Below are 23764 nucleotides of genomic sequence, written 5' to 3'. Positions count from 1 at the left end.
CCATTTGGCGGGTCACAGCACGCTGCCTCCCAGACCAGGGTGGCGCGCTCATGGCCAGGCCCGGTGCTCTCCTGAGCTTCGTCCCTCCCTGTCTCTGAGTCACACTGTCACTGCCCTCTTCCTGGCTTTCCCCTCTCCTCAGGCTTTCGAGAGGGTGTGGCCAGGACGTGTCTGAGACAGCTCTGCCTTCAGGGCTCAGATGGCCCTGGCCCAGTCACAGCAGTTGGGCAATCTGGACTTTCCTGGTCTGGAGGCAGATCCCATCCTCTGCAGTCAATAACCTCTCCCTCCTTCCTCCCCACTAGCCCGGCATTTTGGAAGTGCAGCCCTGGGTGTGGCGGCTCCTTTCTGGCAGTGACCGCCTGCTCACTGCTCTAGTGTGATGTCCCGGCCTCGGGTTACCGCTTCTCCAGACCATCAGTCCGACTCTCTGATGCTACAGGGACCCAATAACTTGTGCCTGGGGCAACTTCTCAGTTTAGGATCTTGGAGCATGTTGCCATCAATCCTATTTTGGATGAATGACCTGAGGCACCATGAAGCCGCCCAATAGAGCGCATCAAATATGAGATGAAACTGAAGCCCAGCTGCCTTGCCTCACCCCGCGGGGTGACCCCCACCTCATCCCACGCCACAGCAAGTGAGGAAGACACTAACCTATGTTGGTGAGCTGGCCCTTTGCGCTCAAGGACATGGGGAGTGCAGGGGGCGAAGGCAGCTCTGACTGGTCGTCGGACTCAGGGAGCCCACCAATGGTGTGGGAGTGTCGCCGCTCCTTGGTCTCCTCCTGGGACTGAAGCTGGTACCTGCAGGAGGCGGCAGAAGAACTCGGTCTGGGCAACTATGAAGCGATGCCAGAGGTTTGGGCGGTGTGGCGGTTCTGAAAGCAGGACAAGGAAGGGGAAGCAGACAGGGCCACCCAAGGAGGCAGCAAAGAGGAGGCAACTCGGCATCCTCTCGCGACCATCAGGAGGGTGCTAGAAGACTGGCGGGTGTCTCTATAGGACTTCCTGAGGTGGGGACTGAAACGACGGCAGGGGCATGAGAGGGTCTTCCCTGAGCTCGGGAGGGAGCTCTGTGATTCCACACGTGGGCTTCCAAGGAGCGGGGTCACCCGAGTGGAGACCTCAGCGCTGCAGTGACGGAGGAGGACCAGGCATGTCCTGCTCGCACCTGTCTGCACGACCCCAGCCTGTGCTCCCAGACTTTGAGGGAGGAAAATCAGAGAGGAAGTTCTGCCAGGGGTGGGATGGCACAGGCTGCTACAGGTAAGTGCAAGATCACCACGTGCAAACCTGTTTCTCCTCTGTCACCCAAAAGGAACGCTGGCTCTGAAGGTGACTCACACAGAAGAGTGAGCTTGGGCATGATGCTGGGAGGTCTATGCACAGGAACCGCTTATAAAGGCCTCGGTTATAAGGGCAGCTAATTCATGACTGCGGCCCGGGGTGGGTCAAGTCATGGCTTTTCATACAGCCCAGGAGCCCCAGTTAGAGGGAAGAAAAAAACACATCGAAGGGTTACCTGAGCCCTTTCTTGGGAAGAGTGTTGCGGTCCCGCTGATTACTGTGGAGAAAAGAAAGAGGAGCACGTGGGTCCACCTTCCAAACTGGCCTTTGGAACAGGCTTCAGGGATGCCACACCCAACACCACCTGGGAGCCCCTTGATCCCCAAAAACAAAACAAGAAGGCAGCTGCAGCCTGGGTGTTAACCTGAGAAATGCACCTGAAACGCTAAGTGTTTCTCTCTGATTAGGACTCGGGGTGTGGCTGGCTGTCTAAAGGACCGGATTAGGGTGTGTGAAAACCGGGTGTGATATAACAGAGATCATTCTGGACTCGGAAGCAAAAGCTTTGTAAGTTGTGTTGTTAAACTCATGATGAGATCTTGGACGAGTCACATAACATCTTGTGAGCTGGTTTCCCCCTTTGTGAGATGAGAATAATAATTCAAAAACGAAAAAATCCCACCTATCTCACGGAGCTGTTGTGAAGCGAATGGAATTACTTAACGTACGTGAAAAAATCTGGAGAGACAGGAAGTGGCAATCAGTGCAGGAGAGGGTTACTAACGGCCAGAGGCCGAGGGACCAGGCAGGCTCAGCTCTCTATCCACCCACCTGTCCAGCTGCCCGGTTCTGGGGCTTCCGCTCCAGGTCAGCTCTTCTGTCTCCTCCTCTGGGGGTGCAGCAGAGGGAGCGGGTGGGGTGGGGATGGGGGTGCTGCTGGGGAAGGCACTGGGCAGGCTCATTGGCATCTGGAGGGACTCCATGCTCCTGTGCAGGCCTGAGAGTTTGGGGTACATGCGGGTCTCCTTGGGGACACTGAAACCACTCATTAGCTCCAGGCCCTGGGAGAAGCTGGCTGAGTTAATGTTGAGAATGGGTGCTGGACTCGGGGTGAAGCAAGAAGGGAGAGGGCCCCCAGTTCCTGAGCCTGTAGCATGCAGATCCGGGACCTTCGAAGCGTGGGTGTCACTGGCCGATGGCAGATCCAGACTGTTGGAGTTGACCTTGTCTAGATTGGCTAGTGAGGGTGGTTTGACAAAGCTCTTAGCTGTGGCCCTGAGAGAAGTGCAGACAAAACAAACATTTAGAATAACGGAGGTGGAGAAGTGAAAGGCAGGGGAATCCAGAGAACTCTGGTCCAGGTTCCTCGCTCTCTGGCTATTTGCTAAGTATGTGGCTTATGCCAAGGCCGCCGTGGAATAGAATGGAAGGAAATCTGATGCCTGACTTGGGGCCCCTTCAATCTAAGTGGGGGGACAGCAGATACACATGGGAGACACAGGTGGATGTATATACACATGGGGACGGGCGTCAACAAACAGTAAAACCACCCGTCCAAGTGCTGAAGACAGCCAAGGGCTGATCAGGGAATAGTAGAAATGGGGTGAATTTTGAAGACAGTTTTGAGAGAGGGAGAAGGAAGTTGACCTACAGGGAGCGAAGGGGACAGACCCATGTAAAGGCCCGGAGAGAGCGGACAGACCGTGCCTCACCGGTCTAAGGCATGCAGGGATGTGTGAAGGGGTCAGGGCTGCAGATGGGGAGAAAGCTGCCTAGCCTGGGTACCTGAGAGGGGTTGGTGGCAGCTCCGCCAACTTGGTGGCTGGGGGGTGGCTGGCTTGGCTCTTAGGAGTACTCTCTGGGGAGCCCACGCTCTTCAGGGAGATGCTGTCTGAGTCCAGGGCCACTGCCTTGGCTTTGGCCTTCTCCTTTTCCCGATCTGTCTGGTTGACAGGGGCTGGGGCGGTCCGCGTGCTGGCCACCTTGGAAGGCTCCTTCAGTCTGGAGGGCGTTAGGGCTCCCTGCTTGGTGCTGAGGAGGCTGGGGTCGATGCTGCTGCTGACGGGGCGAGGGCCGCCCCGCCCGCCGGTCACGCTCATTGAGCTGGACTTGGCCGGCCGGGGCAGGCTGCGGTACTGGATGTTGGAACGGGCTCCGGGAGCCAGGAACCCGGGCTCTGCACTGTTGGACACATCTAAGCTCGTCTTGCGACCGTTCACGGGCTTGACGGGGATGCCAGAGGATTTCTGGATCTTGCTGAGAGTGGCCGAGCCACCTGTCTGCATGACCGTGGCCGTGCCTGTGGCGGGAGGTGGCTTCTTGTAGCCGAAAGATCCTGAAGTGGAAGGGCGAGCGATGCCTGAGGGCGGCTTCTTGGCGTCGCTCAGGCGATCTCGGCCAGCGTCGGAGGAAGAGCGCTGCAGCCCGGGGTTCTTGACCGCGAGCTTGCTCTTGTCCGTGGCTTTGCTTTCAGGTTTGCCTGCAAGAGGGCCGGACGCGAGGGAAGAGAAGCTGACGCGGCCAGTATCCCAGCAAACCCTCCTCTCCCCCTCCACGGGAGAAAGGAGCCTCCCTATGTGCTGCAGAGTCTTAGAGGCCTAAGGGTGGGTCCGAAGGTACTAGAAGCTGGTGAAATTTCTTGCCAGAGGGAAGGAGATGCTGGGTAGGAGTAGCCTAGGGTTTTTGTTTGTTTCCAGAATAGGATATTCCATTGTGGTTAAAGTGGCTGAGGCAACCACAAAGATTACTAAGAAGGAATCACATCTAATGACTGGCCAAGGGAGGAAAAAAGGAGGGGAAGCAAACAGCCTTGAGTATGGCACCACCTCCTGGGGATTAGAGACCAGAGGCAAAGACAGATTAGGGGGAAAAGTCCCCCAAAGGGCCGACTTCGGGAGCAATGCGATTCGGATCGATCAGTGTCCCGGGAGGTCAGGCAAGCACCTTGTGAAGGCAAGTACACCGACCAGACGTCCTGGGAGAGGAAAGAAAACCCCGACGGGCAGCGTTGGAAGGCGGGTCAAACTAGTCTGTGAACATAACATAGTCCCCTCCTCCTCTGCCTCCTATTGGCTGTGTGACTTTGGCCCAGCCTCTTAACCTCTGAGGTTTTATTCCACTTTTAATACCCCTCCTTCCTGACTCACAGGGCTGTTGTGAAGACCAGGAGAGGGACATCAGAGCACCGGGCAAAGGTCTACGACCGTCCTACGGGGTGACGGCCGTCAAGAAGAGTGTCGACCCTTGTCCTTTTGCCCTTGTCCCTTCCTTCACTCCAGGCTCACCTGCGACTTTGAGGGCACTCTGCGCCGTGTGCGTGATGGGGGAAGTGACGGCCACAGGCGGGGTCTTGCCCTTCTTCAGGGAACCAGGGTGTCCCAGGCTGACGGGCTTTTTCAGTTCTCCAACCTTGGACGAGTCGTCACAGCTCTCAGGCCGCTCTCTCCGCCACTTAGAAGTCCCAGGTTCCATCTTCAGGCTTCCGCTGTCGTATTCCAGCTTTTTGGGGGCCTTCTCCTCTGATTCACTGAACCAGCTCAGCCCACTTTCTGCCAGTGAGCGCTTCTCTGAGTCTGTGCGTAGCTGAAGAGCAGAAGAGAAAAAGCAGTGAGTCGCTCATCTGGGGATGGGAAATGGAGGGCTGAGAGGATGTATTTTGGTTGCTGGGTGGTCCTGCTCTCCCCAGAGTACTAAGTCAATCCAGAGTTGATATCTGCACCTCTAGGTGCAGAGAGAAGACATTGAACCTATCTCGGGTTTCCTTGTCTTCTCCAGTTGGAATAGCTCTTACACGTGTCACTCCAAACTCAGGTGGACACTAAATACAGGCACTATTCACTAGGACAACCACCAGTGTCTTGGGTGACTGTGTGGTAGCTTCAGGTTTCCTTTTACCAGCTCTAAAAGGACTTGATCAACAGCCTGTGGGGAGCAACCCCACGGATGGGGGAGTGTCCCTGCAAACCTGCATATGGCCCGTCTGCCCTGGGGTTCATCTGGAGATGGTGGCCCAGGTGTTCACGAGCTCACGTACCACTATCGTGGAGTTCCTGCGAGAGGCAGTGGGAGTGGTCGGGAGCGAGTTGAGTGAGGAGCTGGCGTTGAACTCTTCTGAGCTGAGGTTGTCCGAGGCATCACTGAGCCCACTGCTGATGGAGCTGCTCTCATCCCAGCTACAGGACAAGAGAGATCACGGTGAGCAGTGAAGACAGAAGCCAAGGCAAGAAACACATTTTCACATTGATGGAAGAAGAGCTATATTCCAGTATCCAGACTGGCTAAAAGGAGAAAGCTGGTGGGTTAGTCCTGGGTCTGTCAGCAGAGTGACTCAAAGTGTAGCTTAAACTCCCTTGTCATTTGGCAATGTTTTTATAAAAGGAAGACACTCTGTCTTTATCTGGCAAAGGAAGGTGTTATGTCTCCTTAGCGTAAAGGTATATTCTAAAGACAAGGCAATTCTTGGATCAATCTAACTCTACAGACCAATTTCCTCTCCCTGTTAGGGTATAATTACCATCTTTGTTCATTTTCCGATGTGTCTCCAGGTACTATCCCTCACTTCTCTAAATTTTCCCATACCCGGTAACAACGGCCAGAAAGAGATTGATCTTTTCTAGAACCCCTTAGACCCGTCATTCCTCACTGCTCCCTGTTTACACAGCTCACCCCGTCTCGGCATCAGGTCCTGCTTCTAAAGAGCATGTACTACTCTGCTGGTAAATGACCCCACTCAAGGTGCTGTGGTGGAGAAGTGCCGAATTTGTGCTGAATGGTCTCATTTTCCTGCCAATTGCTTGGAATATCAGAGTTGTGGTGTCTGGGAGAGACCATTGTTAAACATCTGTATCTGAATGTCTTAAGACTAAGTGAACTCAACACGGCCTCCTCCTTGTCGTAGCTGGGCCTCTACAATGTTCCGTTGGCTGTTCATTTTGTGTTTAACAAGTTTCACCATCAGAAAGTTTATTCTTAACACCTAAACAGCCCCCTCTACCGCTTATGCCCATTTCCTTTTGTTCTCTCCTTGTTTGCTATTCACAAGTTGCTTCTGATCCCACATTATTTTCTAAGCTCGAATTCCGTCTCCCACAACCTTGTTTCAAAGGTTCCGTTTTCCACGTCTTTCAGTGTTTCTATTACTTCCTTCTGGACCTAAAGAGTTCTTGAGATTTCACTCAAGCTTTAGAGCCTAAAACTGAACAGGGAACTTCAGTTAAGGCTGCAGCACACGAGCATCTGCTTGTGCTCAGGAATTCACCTTTAAATCCTCATGTCTGTGTCCACAGTAGGTTTGTTTATCAGCTTTGCGTGTGAGCAATGACTTAAAGGCTGAAGATGTTTTTGGTGAATTAGCTGCTATCTGGAAAATTTTTCCTTTGTGATTTATTTTGAGTTTCATATCATGGAACCAAAATCAGACATATAAGTTATCTAAGTGCTTGGCCCAGATTGCAGCTGGCCTCCCCGTAATCTGTGTGCTGGGAATAGGGAATTGGGTGGTTTGGACATCTGGGCTGGTTGCTCTGGAGGCAGGAGTCCAGACACACTGAGAAAGAGCAGAGAGCGCCCAGGGATGAGACCTACAGAGGGTTTCAACCATACTCCTAGGAAACACAGCCACTTTTGAATGGCAGCCTCTCCCCGACTCGTGACACAGCGTAAATCTCACATTTGTCCTGGGCTAAGATATCACAACCCCCATTCTCTGGGGAAAGAATACCGAGGGGGAAGGATCAATTCTGGTTTTATGATCCCATCGGCATTTCGGGGTCAAGATCAGATCTCTGGCAGGCAAGCAAACAGACCACTCCCAATGTGTTCTCTCAGGTCAAAGACAGAGGAGCCCGTGGCACCGACCTTCTGTCCGAGATGAGTTACTGGTCACCAAGGTCTTGGAGCAGAGAAAACGCTTGGGGAAGGGCCCTCACAAGAAGAGCAGGACTGAGGCAGCCCACCAGCCCAAAGAAACGCTTCCTCTGTCCGGCACTTAGGGAAAGCCTGACGCTGCAACCAGGGAGGGGGTTTATCTTCTCAGAGATCAGGTCCCCACTCCAAACGCCATTCCTCCCAAGTCACAGACTCTTCTCCTAAAGTAAGAAAGTAGAAACCTAAAGTGACCAGGGAAGGCTGGCTAGAGGATTTAAAGACTTCCTAGCAAAACTCCTTTGCAGGTTTTGAACAAAAAAAAATCTCCACTGGAGATGCTCCGCTGGAGGGAGCATGTTTTCTCTTTTTTTCTTTCTTTTTTGTGAGGCAGATTGGCCCTGAGCTAACATCCGTTGCCAATCTTCCTCTTTTTGCTTGAGGAAGATTGTTACTGAGCTAACACCTGTGCCAGTCTTCCTCCACTTTATGTGGGATGCCGCCTGAGCATGGCTTGATAAGCGGTGTGTAGGTCCCTGCCTGGGAACCAAACTGGTGAACCTGGGCCATGGAAGTGGAGCGTGCAAACTTAACTACCATGCCATTGGGCTGGCCCTCTTTTCTTTCTTTCTTTTAAAAATAAATAGAAAAGTAATATGGGCTATAGTCAAGACACAAACATTACATAGGAAGAGGAAGGGAAAGAAGACAAATGCCCCTCTTCACCCTCCCACTCTCACTTCCAAGGCAAGCTCTGTGCTCCCTTCAGGAGTATCCCTACGCGTCCCCTCGTCTTCCAGCTGTCTGCCCTCTGGATCTGAATTGCTGACATTATGGGACACGCTTCCTCCTCTGGGGAGTCTCTCTGCCCGGCTCTTGAGTGGAGGCTTGGTCCTCCTCTCTCTGGTTTACTCTCGTTTCAGGGGAGCATCTCTTCTAGCAGGTCTCTGGAAAAGGATGCTTGGGAAGCCAACTTTGTAAGATCCAGCATATTACAAAACGTTTTTAAGCTATCTTACATGAGCTTTTGGCTAGGCATAGAATTCTAAGCTGAAAATAATCTCCTTTCAGAATGTAAAGGCATTGCTCCATCGTCTAGCCTCCGTTGTTGCCCTTCTGGTCCCCTGTCCACAGTATGTGACCCGCTTCTTTGCGTCCTCTCTGGGAACTTTTAGCATCTTCCCAGTGCTGTGAAATATCATTAATGATGCCCTTGGTGTGGGCCAATCTTGACCCAATCAATGGGGCACCTTCCTTTTCATCTGGACGCTCATGCCCTTTAGCTCTGGGAAATTTTCTCCAATTATTTCTTTGATGATTTTCTCCTCTCCACTTTTCAGTTCTCTCTTCTAGAATGTCTGTTACTCAGATGACAGATTTTGAGGCAGATCCTTGATTTTCTTTCTTATTTTCCAGCACTGTATATTTTAACTCTATGTTTTTGGGCAGTGGCCTCAATTATATCTTCCGCTGCCTCCATTAAGATTCTCATTTCTGCTGTCGTATTTTTAACTTCCAAGAGCACTTAAAGAAAAAAGCACACTGTTCTTTGTTTCAAGGAGGCAGTCTCTTCTGTTAACTCTCAGAGGGGCAGTTTATGATCTCTGCACAGTTTCTGGTTGCAAGTCACTTTTTTCTGTTTGACTTGGTGAGACTTTCAGGCTACAGACCTTCTCAGCCGTCTGATGGTCCTTGGCTGTTGCTCCTGTGTAAGCCTGGGACACTCATTCTAAGTTATTTGGAAGCTCTGTGTACGTAGGTAGGACTTTTCAACTATGGCTTCAGTACAAAGAGAAGCGATTGGGTTGAATCATTTAAGTTTTTTCTTTGGGGCTGCTCAGGCTTTCTAGAGATGAATCTCTCAAACTCCTGTCTGGAGGGAATAAGGCCAATGTTCTTAGTTGAGCTGGGGAAGGGGCCTGGGTGTTTCTACATTCAATCTGTTAAGTTTCACTTAATACTCCTTGTTTTTGGTTCAAAATCTAGGTGCTTACTGGTGCCAGGAGGCCACTAGTTGTGGGAGCCCTGTTTTATTCTCTCCAGAGCCTCAGTCTTCCGTTGGTGAGGGGAAGGGCAGCTGCCTCTCCAGGAGCAGTGGAGGAGGGCATCTGGGGGTCTCATGCATTCCTGTACCCCTCACATAACATCTCATACAGGGTGGGCTCGTACATACATGCAGACTTGAATCCTGGCTTACGTGAAAGTAGGAATGCATAAACTCTGGCAAGGGGTGACAGTTCTGGAACTGTGACTTATCTGTTCTCCAAGAATAACTAGGAGTTTGCTTCCAAATAGTCCTTCTTCAGTGAGAATTTATAAACATTCTTGTCAGAACTTCCAGTTCTCTGCTTAAACTCTCCAGCTGTCCAAGAATGTAATCCACCTTCTATTAGGTCCTTAAAAATATTTATAGAAAGTATTTTACAATCCTTGTCTGCTAATTCTAACATCTGGGTCATCTGTTGGTCTGCTTCTATTGAGTATTTTTTCTCTCAGTTATATTCTCCTGCTACTTCTTGAGTCTCGTCACTTTTTATTATGCACCAGGTGTTGTACGTAAACGAACAGCAGGGAGTATACTGAAAAAAGGACACACCCCATCCTCCATCAGGCCACTGGGATTGAGAGCCGAGTTGGCCTAATACGTAGCAGAGCCAGGTCTGGGCTTGGCTGTTGCCATGGAGAAAATCAGCTCAGTGCTGGTTCAGATGCCTTGAGGGCGGGACCAACACTGTCCTTCCCACAGGGCTTGCGACCTGACCACAGCGAGACTCTAGAGATCCCCCTCTATGCCTCACGGCCAGATGCCAGCTTTTTGGGCCGCCGTGGAGTTCTCTTTGCTCCTAGTGGGCCACTCCTGTGCACTCAGGGAAGGGCCCTTGTGCTTTGGAGGGGCGTTTTTCTCACCCTCCTGCCCTGCTTTGATTTTTCTGTACTGTGCTGCTGCTGGCTACCCAGGGAATATGCTGTGCACACTGGGCAGGGGCAGGGCAGGGGGTCTTTCTCAGCTTTCTGTCCTGCCCTCGTCATCAGCTCGCTGCCACTGTGTGTACTCAGTGAAGACCTCATGGGGAAGAATTAGGAGTGGATGGGACGTATTTGCTCTGTGATTGAGTCTCCTTACAGCTAGTCCACCCACAGCCTTCGGAAGTCTGCATGAAGTCCAGCCGTTGTCTCCGGATCCTCATCTAGGGCAGGTTACGCCTCCTCCTGCCATGCTCCTCGGGAGAGAGCAGCCACGCATCCTCTCCCTCCTGGGAAGGGCTCGCCCTCTTCTGGAATTTAGTTCAGTTAGAATGTTTTGCATCCTTAGAGATCTATTTTTCTTTTTGCTAAGTTATGTTTGTTCTTACCTAGCTTATTCTTGTTGCTAGGGTGGGAATGACAGGGCACTGTGACACTATCCTATTCCTTTCCACAAATTAGCCCCCGAGCACTAATTCACTAAACCCTCCATCCAGGGCTTTAAGAATGGCCACTGACTCCTCCTCTTGTTCCTCTGCCCACTTCCTAGCATTGAGACCACAGTCTAAGGGACTCTCTGGTGCACCCTGTCTCCTCTGTAGGATGAAAAGGAGGCCTGTGAGGAGGCCAGTGCAACGGAACAGTGCTCTGTTTGTGTCTGAGCAGACACGCGGCAACGCACGGGGCATGGACACCCCTCCCCTCCGGGAAAAGCACCAACACTCACGTAGCTTTTGGCTGGGACTGGCCGCCCCTCCTGACTTCTCTCACAGTCTGCCCCTCCCGTGTCATGTCCAGCCATTCCACAGAACTGTGATGGCCGCAGGAGCCTGCAGGCAGCCAGAGGGCCAAGGGTGTGGGCTAGCTGGCGGGAAGGGTGGACTAGCGTGAGTGCATAGGAAAAAATCCTTACTGCTGCTCTGGCACAGCTTGGTTCCCAGGAGTCAGACCTGGTCACTGAATCAGCTCTCCTTTTGCCCAAGATATACATGTCTGGTGAATCAGTAACCAAACTTCTCTGATTATTTAACACCTAACGGATAAGACTGTCCACGGAAGCTTACCTTCTCTTTGAGAGTGGAGAAACATCTGCAGTGCAATAGGCTGGTCGGAAGAGCTAGGTTTACTTACTTTTTTCGTTTTGGAATTATTTTTACTCCCAGGTACAGCTGATGAGTTGGAAGCCTAATATTCTATCTCCAGGAGAGACCCAGGACTCCCTATTCTCCCATCTAGGAAAGAGAAGTCCCTCCATCCAAACTAGACACAGGCTCCAAGGCGGCAGGAGACTGTCTGACCACACGGTGCACCCAACTGCTGGGAAGCAAATTCCAAAACTACTCGTAAAAAGAAGCCAGAGGCAGACGTGGGAGGCTTTTCAGCCCATCACTGCACGGACAAGGGGGACTGCATTCTAGAAAACACGCAAACATCAAACGTGGTGGAGTGGGAAACTGTCGCCAACAGCCACAACTCTGGATGCTGTCTCCCTTCTGGAGTTGTTGGGTGGTGGCCTAGGTTAGGAGCTAAACTGGCAATGGTGACTAGTGGTGAGACAATGTGTGCACGAGACCCGGAGGCTCAGAGAGGTCTCACAGCCAAGGTGGTGGGAGGCCAGCAACCTGGCTGCGCCAGGCTCAAGGTTCCCTCAGGGCCGAGTGTCTGAGCATCACAATAAAAGGAACACTTTGATAATGGCAGTGCTGCAGATAATGCCGTCATTGGACAGTTTTGCAGCCGGTGGTATTTCATGACATCTGTCCCTAAACTTGGGACTTCAAGGGAACAGGGAAAAGAGTACATATAGCTTGGGCTAGGATCAGCTTGAGTTAGAATTAAATACATAAAGAGACTCGGAATTAATATGTCCTCTTGGGGAGGCTAAGCTTATGGCTGGAAATGGACCAGGCTGACTTCAAAGAGCACATTTCCATGGATCAGAATACATTCCTGATACGTGCTCTAGTTTTGAAAGTTTCCAGAACTTCCTGGGAACTATACCAGCTTACAGTTAAGACACAGCTTTCCCTGCTCACTACTTCAAGAATACTCTTGCCATCTAGGATGAAATGCAATAGGTCAAACCCCATGAAACTGCCAATTTTGTAGGTAAACAACGGTTAAACATGGGCACTTCCATATGGTTCAACGTCAAATATGTTTGCTGTCATGTTTGTCCTATGCTCCAGCACTTGTTTGCTACAAAAGTGCGGTAGTGGATTCTAAACTCTTCATAGGAAGAAACCGAGTTCTGAAACTTCAGTCAGATAACAGAAGTGACAACCCATCCTGACCAGGCCTAGTTTGGTACATCTGAGCGGGGAACGTGGTTTGGACTCTTCTCAACCCGAAGTTCCAAAGCTATGCCAGTCTTCATTTGTCTTTTATACTTCCTTCAGGCTCATTCCTGGAGGTAAGCCCCTTTGTTGACAGCCAGCCCAGGTTTCCCCAAAGGTCATTCAGCCAGCCGTGGAGATGTGGGATCCTAACGAGAGAATTAGTCAGTGAAGTCCCATCTGGTCCCTGGAGCAAGTGGACTCACTAGCTGTCCTTCGTTAACAAGGTGGTAATCTCCTAGATCTGGGCAATATGGTGGCCACCAGCCACATGCGGTTACTGAGTACTTGAAATGCGGCTAGTTCAAATTGAGATGGGCAGTAACATTTCAAAGATTTAGTACCAGATTTCAAAGACTTGAATGAAAAAGAATGTATTATATCTTACTAATAATTTTATGTTACATTTTAAAATGGTAATATTTTTTATATATTGGGTTAAATAACATGCTACTGTAATTAATTTCATCTGTTTTGCTTTTTAAAAATGTGTCAACCAGAAATTTTAAAATTACATATGTTGCTTGCATCACATTTCTATTGGAAAGCGCTGTCCTAAACAGGAAACTTTTGGTCAATGAAATTGTCAGCTCTGAAAAGCTGGAGTGCATTAGCTGCTACAGTAGATACAGTCAGTCCGCAACCTGAAAAAGCTCTGGTTTGCAATTAAACTTCAGCTAATCCTTCTCTTGACGGCACCAAACGTGGCAGAATTGTTAGGTACATACGTTGAATTATTAGCCACAGTCCTCAGCGAGTATTCAAGAGGTTAAAGAACATAAATGATTAAAAAACAAAAAAGAAGAGCCAAAGTGAAATTGGGCAATTTTGTGACGTTCAGTTTTGAAAATGAATCAAGGCCATAGAGAGAAACCAATCAAAGTTCTCAAAGTCAAGAACCCCTCCTGCTCCCCAACCCCACATGGCCTCGGAGGCCTCCAAGAGTGAGGGGAGCACAGCGCCTGCTTCATTATCTGTCTGTGGTTGGCAGAGACCACAGCAAGCTAGCCTGATCTGGCGGCAGGAAGGATCGCCAGAGCGAGAAATTCACAGGAAGAGGGGGTGGAGAAGAGAAGAAGGCAACGTATGTTTTTTGAGCTAAGGGTTTGCCAAGTCTTAAAAGGGTAAAGATCACCAATAAGAAGGGACTCTAATGAACAAGGTAACCAGAGTCTGGACAAAGTTGGAGGCCATGTAAAATTAGGAACATTCATCTGTCCCCTTGATGTTTTGGCAGTGAGTGCATACTCTGATCCCATCAATAAGAAAACTAGTAGTTTTAGTAACTTATTAAAGACACTCCCTAAACTCCAGTTTGAATCATGGCACTTCTGATTGATTCTGTTCAACTCTCAAATGCAGAGGCTAATTGTGTGAATCACTACGGGCTGGGGACGCCAAAATTCAGATTTAATTCCTACAGATTGGTTACACAGCACTACTGGCACAATGAAAAAAATCAGAGAAAACAGTCACCTCAGCTTTGGGGTCTATCCTTTTAGGGTATCTGTTGTAACATGTAGGTAATGTATTCTTACTCAGACCCAACTGGGAAGATTATAAAGATTAATACCACAAATTTTGAAAATATTTCCTGGAAATCAAACCCAGCTGAAGTAAAAGCTGAGAAAATTAGGCTGCAATGCCCTACTGTACCTTGATCATTCTGTAGAATTCTGAAATCACAGATTTCCACTGTTGCCTTTTTTCCTAATTTCTACAGTGACTGCCAGAGTTCCCGGCATCTAGAAAGGCATAGTGTAAATAAACGCAGGGCTGCTTCACTGCCAACAACAGGAAAGGGCACCATGATGGACCCACTGAGAGAGGCCTTCTATTGTCACTTCTGATGATGCTGGATGCAACAGAAAAGAGAAAACTTCTGTCTGCTTGGTGCCAACGTGAGCTCACCTAACTCTTCCTCGCTCAAGTTCTAACCACCATCAGCATGTCCACTTTCACTCACTCTCCTCCCCCGATACAGTCTAAGTTTTTCTAGCGGTGGCAGTAGCATCACAGGGCCAGTCCTGGGCAGAACCCCACGTAGTCACAACAAAGCCATCAGTTTTTGTTTCATACCCTGTGCCTGAATCTGTACCGATGCCATCTCATTAGTGGCAAAAGAATGTTTTTAGAGAGATTTAGCCAACGAGGATGGAGTACGTAATTGGTCTGGAGAACTGGATGACCTTGCGGCTATATGCAGAATTTTGTGCACATGTATAATTTTCTGGTCTCTGATCATACGTTCAGATTTTCAAATGTCTATGACCCAGAAAAAAATATTTTTTAATTATCACCTTGCCTCATAACACCCTGCTTCAAGCACCACCTTCTTGATTCTGGCATTTAATCTTTGCTCTAAGGTTAAGAGAGTTTCTTAAACTTGGGCCATCGTTACAAACTGAACTGTGTCCCCCAAAATCCTTACATAGAAACTGTAACTTCCAATGACTGTATGTGGAGATGGGAACTTTAGGGGAGGTAAGTAAGGTTAAACGAGGTCACAAGGATGGGGCCCTAATCCGATAGGATTGGTGTCCTTATAAGAAGAGGAAGAGATACCCGAGAGCTCTTTCTCTCTCTGTGCACAGAGGAAAGGCCCTGGGAGCACAAAGGGAGAAGCAGCTGTCTGCATAAGCCAGGGAGAGAGGTCTTACCAGAAACCAGCCCTGATGGCACCTGGATCTGGTAATTCTAGCCTCCAGAGCTGTGAGAAGATACATCTCTGCTGTTTAAGACCCCCAACCTTCGGTATTTTGTTACAGCAGTCCAAGCAGACTAATGTAACTATTAAGTGATGACAATTAGCTTAGTCTTCATTTCCACATCAATACCCCCACAAGCCTCCAGTGGACGCTGACCAGCTCCACGACTCTGGCTAATTTTCAATTCCGAGATTTACTAACACGAGGTTTTAGACCATGATACTACAGCCCATCGCAGATGAAATGAAAAGCCCAAATCCATCCGCTGGGCTCTGCAGAAGCTGTGGACTGAGAAATCAGGGGGTCACCAGAGTGGAAGAAGGACCACTGCCATGGTGACTGGGCAGCAGCACAACCCCGGAGAAACTCCCTCTTTATGATGAAATCGGGTTCTGTGTGTGCTCCTACAACGACACAGGCATAGGGATCCAGCCTGCCAGCAGCTCGCACCGCGCTCTGCGGAACAAGCTGGATGCAGCCAGACCCGAGGCAGCAGTGCGTTTCACTGGGACCTCAGTGTGGGATGGGGTGGGTGAGAGACACACAAGTCAGAACAGAAGGGGAGACAGGAGAGGCTGCTTCTGAGGTGTGGGTTAAGGCCTCGCCACGTCAGCTGGCAGGGCCGGAGCAAAGAGAGAACGAGCGGAAAGCTGAGCTGTTTAACAGGAGTCTCCTTAATTAGGACCAACTGCGGGTGAGGAATGCTGACTCGGCTGGCCACAATTTGTTTGAGTTTTCTCCAGTTTCAGAGATTTCCCTCTCTGCCTGCTCCAAGCCTTTCCCCTCCTCTACTTCTTTCTCAGGGGTAGCAATGAAAAAACAGAGCACCTTCCTCTCTTTTTGCAAATGAGAGAACTTAAAGCCTTCACAGCCCAAAAGATAACTGAGAGTCTCTCTCAAGAAAAGGGAAACACTCTTTAGGGATGCCCTCAAATTCGCCTTCAGAGGGTAAAGGCAGCCTGTGGAGCGGGAGCTGGAAAGCTGTGTGTGCACATCTCTCTCCACTGCTCTTTGCTACTAGAGCCAGATGAGTTTACTTGTCTTAGGGTCAGTTTCCCCAAGTATAAACAGGCAACTCAGCACCTACGAACCAAAATGTTTGGAAAGTTGAATATTAGGGAAAATAATTTTGATTCTTAACTTGGGCAACAAAGTATCTTGATAAAAACCAAAAAGTCACAAAACTAAGTGCCAACTGATAAAAAGTCGTCTTAGTCTGAGTTTCCATTTTTTATCAGAGAGGATGGGAAGGAGGCTCTAAGAACAGTCAACAGGCTACTGTTTGGAGCAGCAGTTCCTTCTCTTTCTAAAATGGGACCACAGAGACGTCTGTTCCATTTTAGAGATTTTGGGGAAGGGACGAAAATGATATTTAAAATGTTGGGAGCTCCTCCCGGCTCCCTCCCCTTCTTACCCATGTTCTTCCCAGGCTCTTCCTTAGGCTGCTGGTGCAATTCCAAAATCCCAGGGAATTGAAAGGAAATGACCCAAGGGTGTTCGCATTTCTGCATTTTCTTTAAACCAGTAAAGAATTAAGAGGCAACTGACAACACTGAGAAGTAGGAAAGGTTCAGGTCACAGGCCCACAGTGGGGGACAGCAAGCCTTTTCTGTAAAGGACCAGACAGGGACGATTTTGGCTCCGAGGGCCATGTGGCCTTTGCCACAACTCCTCGACTCCGTGGTGTAGCAGAAAAGCACTACAGACACAGCGTAAACAAGTTGAATGCAGCTTTGTTGCAAAATAACCTTATTTATGGACAACGAAATTTGAATTTTGCATAATTATCACGTTTCACAAAATATAACTCTTTTAATTTTGTTCCCCAATCACTTAAAAATGTGAAGACTATTCTTAGCTTGTGGGCCAGACAAAAACAGGCAGTGGACCAGATTTGGCCCAGAAGGCCAAAGTTTGCCAACTGCTGGGCTAGACCGAACTAAAAAGGAAAGGGAAAAGAAACAGTAATTCTTCAACTGACAAGTCCTGACCAAAAAGCAACTTCGGACCAAGAAGGCCCTCCATCCACTCTCATCCCCTTTGAGGCCCTTTCTGATCCAACCTGCCTAGTTTTCGAGTCAAAACAAGATTTCCCACCAGCCATATGACTCGCTCAGTTTTGACTCAGAAGAAAAAAGGGCGGAGGCGGGAGGAGGCCACGGAGGAAAAGAAAGGAAAGAGGGAGCACTCGCGTGGCCGGCGGCTCGCACCTCACTGCCAATCCTCCACTGGAAGCAGGCAACACCAGAAAGTAGGATGGGATTCAAACATTCCTGTAGCTTGTACAATGACTTACACAGTATGGACAGAAGCGAAAGCCTTTTTTAGGTAGAAACACAAACCCTGCCACACAGATAGGTTGGAGGAGGTCATGGGGTGCGTATGTCCTGTGTTTCTGTTCTGTTCATCTTCAGATCTCAAATCACCGTTAGCCCAACGTGAGCAGCAAGAGAGGAGAAAGGGACAGGCAGCGGGCCCTAAAGTCTTACTGCCAGGCTGAAGAATCTGTGCAACTCCAGGCAGCTCCGGGCAGGCCCAGGGGACTCAGGCCCGACAGCTGGTGTGAAACGCTGAGCTGGTAATAAACACCTCGAGCCCGCAGGCTGCTCTCTCTCGGGGAACGAGGCTCTCACCACAAATGGACTGCCAGGCGCTCCCTCTGAACACGTCATCCCCTTTCTTGACTTCTGTGTATCACACGCAATCTTCTCACCCCGGAATCCCTGGCCTTCCATCACCACCTTTTTCTCGTTTACCCTATTACACACAAAGTCCACTTTCCAACTTCTTCTCTAGTGTTCCCACATCAAGGGAGGAGATCGTCTTTCTTCTCTTCACTGAGCCTCCTTGTTCAGTCAAAACTCCTGACTCTGACAAGACGGCGAATGCGCCACCCAAGCTTTTCTGCCCGTCTTTACCCTAATGCTGTTCACATTTAATCTACCGAAGAAAAAGGAAAGCCAGCCAAATGGAACTAACAAAAATTCCAAACCGTAAGACCAACAGAGAAAAGCACTGGGCTCTCCTCATGTCCGCTGCCTGCACGCTGTCACACTGAGCCACATGGCAGCAGATTGGTGAAAGACCCAAGAGCCCCTTTACATCCAGAGACTTCAACACTTATGAGAATCCACTCAGGATAAACACAAGGGGTGCGACAGTATGACACTGAGTAAAGCACATAAGGGAGGGAATATCATCCCAATCCAGGGGTTCATTATAACCACTCTTAATTTGTTTTCTACTTCAAAAATAATACTGAGAAACCAGTCCACAGCAGAACACAACCGCCCCTCTCAGGAATTCACACCCTCTTGAGATCCCTCGGCAGAAATTCAGTGAACAACCTTGGACGAAGAAGGTTACAAGTCTAATGCAGGGTCACACACAAACAGCTGTTGTCCCTTCACTAAATATAAAGGAAAATAACACCCCAGGCTGGTTGGAGAGTTGTAAGTAAAATAAAAGATGAGGCCTTTTTCCAGGTTATAGAAACTTTTAATACAGCCTACCAGGATCACTTTGAAGTTTTGACTTCAGTGGCTTTGGCTAGGTTTCTCCATTCCCGTAACATTTGCAAATACTCTTTATGTCCCATTCTCATTTAGATTCCAAACTAAGAATATCAATCATATATGATGGCAGTGGCCACAGGGGTAGGAATACAGGGTGATAACTTCATAATTGAACACTTCTTAATCAGTGTGGATTCAACAGCAAAGATTTCCGTGGTGGCAAAGCAATCCTGTGGAAAGCTGCTGCTCACCTCATCAGCAGGCGGCGGCGATCTGACTCAACGTTTGCAATTCCTTACACCCACCCAGTCAACACAACCAACAAACACCCAGCAACATCCTGCACTTAACCAGAGGAAAGCCTGCAGTTTTACTCAAGATTTATGGCTTTCTGGAAGACAACCTAAATAATTTAGGAACCTGAGAAGAATCAAGTGATTGTCATGAACACTCAAGATCTCCACATCGTGCCGTCCGACATCAGAAATGTTGACGCCTGGGTGATGGTCCCCTTCAGTCTGCGGAGTCAACGCAGTGACCCAGCTCCCTCACTCGTTTGTTATCTGTCTATAAGCTTGCATCAAGTCAAAGCAGTTTCTCCACTTTTCTACCACCTAATGCACTGCGGGAATCCAAAGAATGTTTCTTTCTTTCTTTTTTTTTTTTAAGATTTTTTTGACTTTTTTCCTTTTTCTCCCCAAAGCCCCCCGGTACATAGTTGTATATTCTTTGTTGTGGGTCCTTCTAGTTGTGGCATGTGGGACGCCACCTCAGTGTGGCTTGATGAGCAGTGCCATGTCCTCGCCCAGGATTCGAACTGACAAAACCCTTGGCTGCCTGCAGCGGAGCGCGCGAACTTAACCACTCGGCCACAGGGCCAGCCCCCCAAAGAGTGTTTCTGAAATACTCTCTGTCAAAAGGCATCTTTACTATGCTGCCTTTTATTCTGACCTACGACACTTGCTTTTGTCAAAAGGGCACACATTTTACATTATTTTGTAGCGGAGATGCTGATTCATGCAAATATTCTAATCTAATTTTTCTTTGTGAACATCACCAGATCATTGCGGATACAATAGTTACCAGATGTACAAAAAAAGTACTTACATACGTATGCCAAGCACTTTGCTGGGCATTTTGACACACATGTACGACCTCACTGATCTTCATATTAACCACGAGCGCGTTATAACTTCCCTTTTACCTAAAAGGTGAAACTTGAGACAGGCAAAGTTACATGCCTAAGGTCCCACAGCTAGTTAAGAACCAGAGCCAGTTTATTATCGAGATCTGGCTGACTCTAAAGACCCTGTTTTTAACCACTACGTATACTATAAATACTCCCATCATGACAGAGAACTGGAGTTGGGGTGGTCACAGAACAGCCGCAGTAAATTAGGCATTTACTCAGATCCCGAGGGAACCACTGGGCATTACGGCCTCAGTGCATCACTTGGCAGCTTTCCAAACGGCCTTCTCCTGGAGGGAGAGGATCACTTCCGCCTCTCTAGGGGCTCTTCGCACAAAAACGTGGTCTCTGGGTCAAATTTAATTTGTGTCCGCCCCATCACTTTTACACCTTACCTCAAGAGCGACTGAGGTTCAGATTGAGAATCGTGAAAAAGAAACGGGGTTAGTCTCTGGACCTCAAAAAGCCTGCCACCCGAAACAGGACCTGCCTGAAGGAGCCACACGCTCCTAGCTACCGCCCAGAGGGCTCTAGCAAAGAGAACGGAGGACAGTCCAACGTGACAAAAACCTTCCCTGTTTGCTCAAGCTGGCTCCTGCAGCACAACAGGCCGAGGGCGGCTAGTGAAAATTTAACTCATTTAGGATTCGGCGGGTAGTCGCTCTTCCTGGACGGCCCCATCCCAGTGTGTCTCCCCCTCCAGGAAAACCCCTCCAAGACCCCTGAACATTAAGTGCAATCTTCTGGGCGCTGCTGTGCAGAAGAAGTCTCTGTAACCCACGGGTAAGAATCCAAACACCACTCCCTGATAGTGGGGCCACTCCTCGGGGACATCTGGTGCGGGCAGGGCGCCCTGGGGGAAGGGGGCGACGGGGTGGCCCTACACGCGGCTGCGTCTTCCCTAGGGTCCCTCCTGACACGCTCACATGCCCTGACCAGGCCAGCTAGAGCACCGAGGGTTCTCCTCTTTAGGCCCCGGCGTGTCTTCAGAGTCGAAGGCACCCGCCTTCGGGGCCAGCAGCCTGAGCCTACGGGTGCTGGCTCACTTCCGCCCCAGCAGGAGGTCCCGCCCACCAGCTTCCGCTCTGCTTGCCTATCAACCTCCAGGGCAGCCACTGATTGGTCGTCTTGGCGCTGAGTCTGTGCCCCACCCTTCCGGCCTTTTGGTTTCCTTCCGGCTGGCCTCCTTCCAGCTGGTTTCCTTCCGGGGGTACACAGGCCCTGGGCTTATAAGCCGCGCTGCCACGTGTGGGTGGATTGGGCTGTGCTGAAGAGTGGACAGGGATGGGGTTGGGCCCTCGGCGAGCCTGGGCGTGGGGAACTCCAAAGACCCCTCACCACGCAGAAGAGCTGCCCCCCCCAATCTTTGAGAACCACAGTCCCGCAACCACGGGACATCTCCCAGTTCAGGAGGAAATGTTCCTCTCTCGCGCCTCCAAGGATGATGATGAATTCAGAACCGTGTCCCCGCGTCCTGGGTCACCTGATTGCAGCGAACGTCACTGGACAGCACTGAAGATGCAGTATGTGGCATGGAACACAGTGCCGTGTGGGCTCTGTCCCAGGACAAGATCAAATGCAGAAACGGAAAGAAGCTTCTGCAAACTCTTTCCCCTTTAGAGATCGTGAGGAGGAGCTGCTTTTTCAGATATTGGATGGAGGAGGTGACGTGAAAGTTAAGCTCCAGGGACACACGGCTCAACAGCGGGATAAGGAGGATGCTTCTTTGTCGCGGATAACAGAGCATTAGGACGTGGTGGCAGTGACAACCAGGAGTGTCGCAATGGTCATCTAACAGTGGTGCTTTTGTGGAGAGCTCGCCTTCACAGGCTCTCAGGCCAGACCAGCCACTATTATTGGGACCACAGAAGGACATCTTTGGGGCCGAGAGAGAATCACTTTCCAATCAATCCCAAAGATAGACCAAGTAGAAAAAAAAAAAAGAAAAGAATTTCTCATTTGTTCTGTGCCCCCTTTCAGATCCCTGGAGAAGGATGGAGTATAAAAACCATTGGATGGGGCCAGCCCAGTGGCAGAGCAGTTAAGTTCGCATGTTCCACTTCAGTGGCCGGGGGTTCGCTGGTTCGGATCCTGGATGCGGACCTACGGACCACTTATGAAGCCATGCTGTGGCAGGTGTCCCACATATAAAGTAGAGGAAGATGGGCATGGATGTTAGCTCAGGGCCAATCTTCCTCAGCAAAAAGAGGAGCATTAGAAGCAGATGTTAGCTCAGGGCTGATCTTCCTCAAAAAAACAAACAAAAAAACCCCACAAAAAAACAAAACAAAAACCATTGGATCTGTTGGAAGAGAAACCTATCAGTCTGGAGAAGGAATTCTTCTTCAGGGTGAAAATGCAGAGAATTTCTACATATTCAGACAAGTGAAGGCAAAATACTGACTGGAAAATGAAGCAGCTAGGAAGCGGGGATTCTGAGACATTATCAACGAGAATGTTGGCGGGAGTCTGCCCTGTTTAGCAGCAACTCAGGACGTCATTGGCTAGAGGGGTCAAATGTTTAGTTATCAAATGTAGAGGCCCTTGAAACACTTCTTGGGCCCTGTGTGGACATTTTGAAGAGATATGAAATAATACGAAGAGCTGGTAAAATGGTTTTGGTCCAGAATTAACAAGGAAATTTGAAGTGTTGAGAGAACTAGGCTTTTTACATGCCTGAAAATATGATTATAGAGCTATAATCTAGATAAACTCTGTAAAAACACGTGAAAACTGAAGATTTAATTACTTTTATGTAGGCTCTGCATTATACTCACATTTGTGCATGTTATCCTTCATTTTAGTTTGTTCCTTGCAACATTTTAACTCTTAGAGGCAACTCTGAACTCTTAAGAGGCAACTCTGAACTCTTAAGAGGCTACTGGTTTCATGCTGGAGCTATTCGGCCCACCCTCCATAATTTCAAAAAAGGAAAAGAAGAAACTTTCTTTCTAGGAGCCTCTCCCTCATCTCAGCCATCAGGACTGAGTTCCCTTTGATGGTTTCCCCTTCTAGGTTACTTCTCCACATATAGGAACTCACATGTCTAGGACATCAGTGACCAAATCGCACAATCCACACCACAATGATTCTTGTGTTATAGTCGCCAAAGAAAATCAAACTAAGAATTCAAGTAATTCCTCAGCCTGCATCTGGCCTAGAAACCAGAGTAGAGAAGTTCCTGCTGTGTGCCAGTGTTGACAGCCAATTGTTACTGCCCCTGCGAAATAACCATGAAAACTAAGTTAAGCTAAAAATAAGTATATCCTTCCTCCATCTTCAGTTTTTAAAAAATATTTTCATGCAAAAGATTTAATTTTTATTTTACTGGGGTAAGAGGATTTTTTTGGTCAATTCTTCTAGTCTTGCTGAAACGGCTGAGTGCGTCGTGTGCAAAATGTCAATGGGCAACACTTAGGTAAGGTCTTAAGTAACAAGTTGTCTTTGCTTTGAATTCTTATTACTGATGTTTAAAGGCATAGTTTCTCTAACGTTTTACCTCGAAGCATCTAAAGTTATTCCTCTGTTCCTGACTGGCATTTTTTCTTTTTTCTTTTTTTTACATTATACCTGATACTACAGTTTCTTTTAACATTTGGTAAAATTCCCTTGTATGAAACAAATTATCCCTATGGGTTTTATTGCTAGCTTTATTTTGAGAGCCCATTATATATGTCAAATAAAATGAATTATCTCCCATTCAAAAAAATTTGTTATAAGTTTGTGATATTGTGATTTATAATAAGAAATATACATATTTGGTGTTGGTCCTGGTTTCTGGCACAGAGCTCCTACAACCCTTAGGGATTTTCCAAGTGTACAGAGGGATGAAAATGTCTTTTGTTATGTTAATGAAATGACTTTCGGATCGCACCTAAGGATGGGGGCTGGTTGCCAGGGG

At 48.8% G+C, this 23764-nt stretch overlaps 1 protein-coding gene across 7 annotated transcripts in view; it reads right to left on the bottom strand.

The window, feature by feature from the left end:
* Window positions 1-23764, bottom strand: part of NAV1 (neuron navigator 1) — a 229929-nt gene that overhangs the window by 28276 nt on the left and 177889 nt on the right. For all 7 annotated transcript variants that reach the window (XM_046679877.1, XM_046679874.1, XM_046679875.1 and 4 more), the window contains 6 exons: window positions 5323-5461; window positions 4574-4871; window positions 3075-3768; window positions 2121-2564; window positions 1525-1566; window positions 658-806 (listed from right to left, as the gene is read on the bottom strand). In XM_046679877.1, coding sequence (XP_046535833.1) covers window positions 658-806; window positions 1525-1566; window positions 2121-2564; window positions 3075-3768; window positions 4574-4871; window positions 5323-5461 — 1766 coding nt within the window. The remainder of the gene's footprint in view (window positions 1-657; window positions 807-1524; window positions 1567-2120; window positions 2565-3074; window positions 3769-4573; window positions 4872-5322; window positions 5462-23764) is intronic.

The sequence above is a fragment of the Equus quagga genome, chromosome 12, assembly GCF_021613505.1.
Source record: "Equus quagga isolate Etosha38 chromosome 12, UCLA_HA_Equagga_1.0, whole genome shotgun sequence".
Taxonomy (NCBI): Eukaryota; Metazoa; Chordata; class Mammalia; order Perissodactyla; family Equidae; genus Equus; species Equus quagga.
The sequence above is the reverse complement of the archived record's forward strand: the minus strand, read 5'-3'. Positions and strand labels throughout refer to the sequence as shown.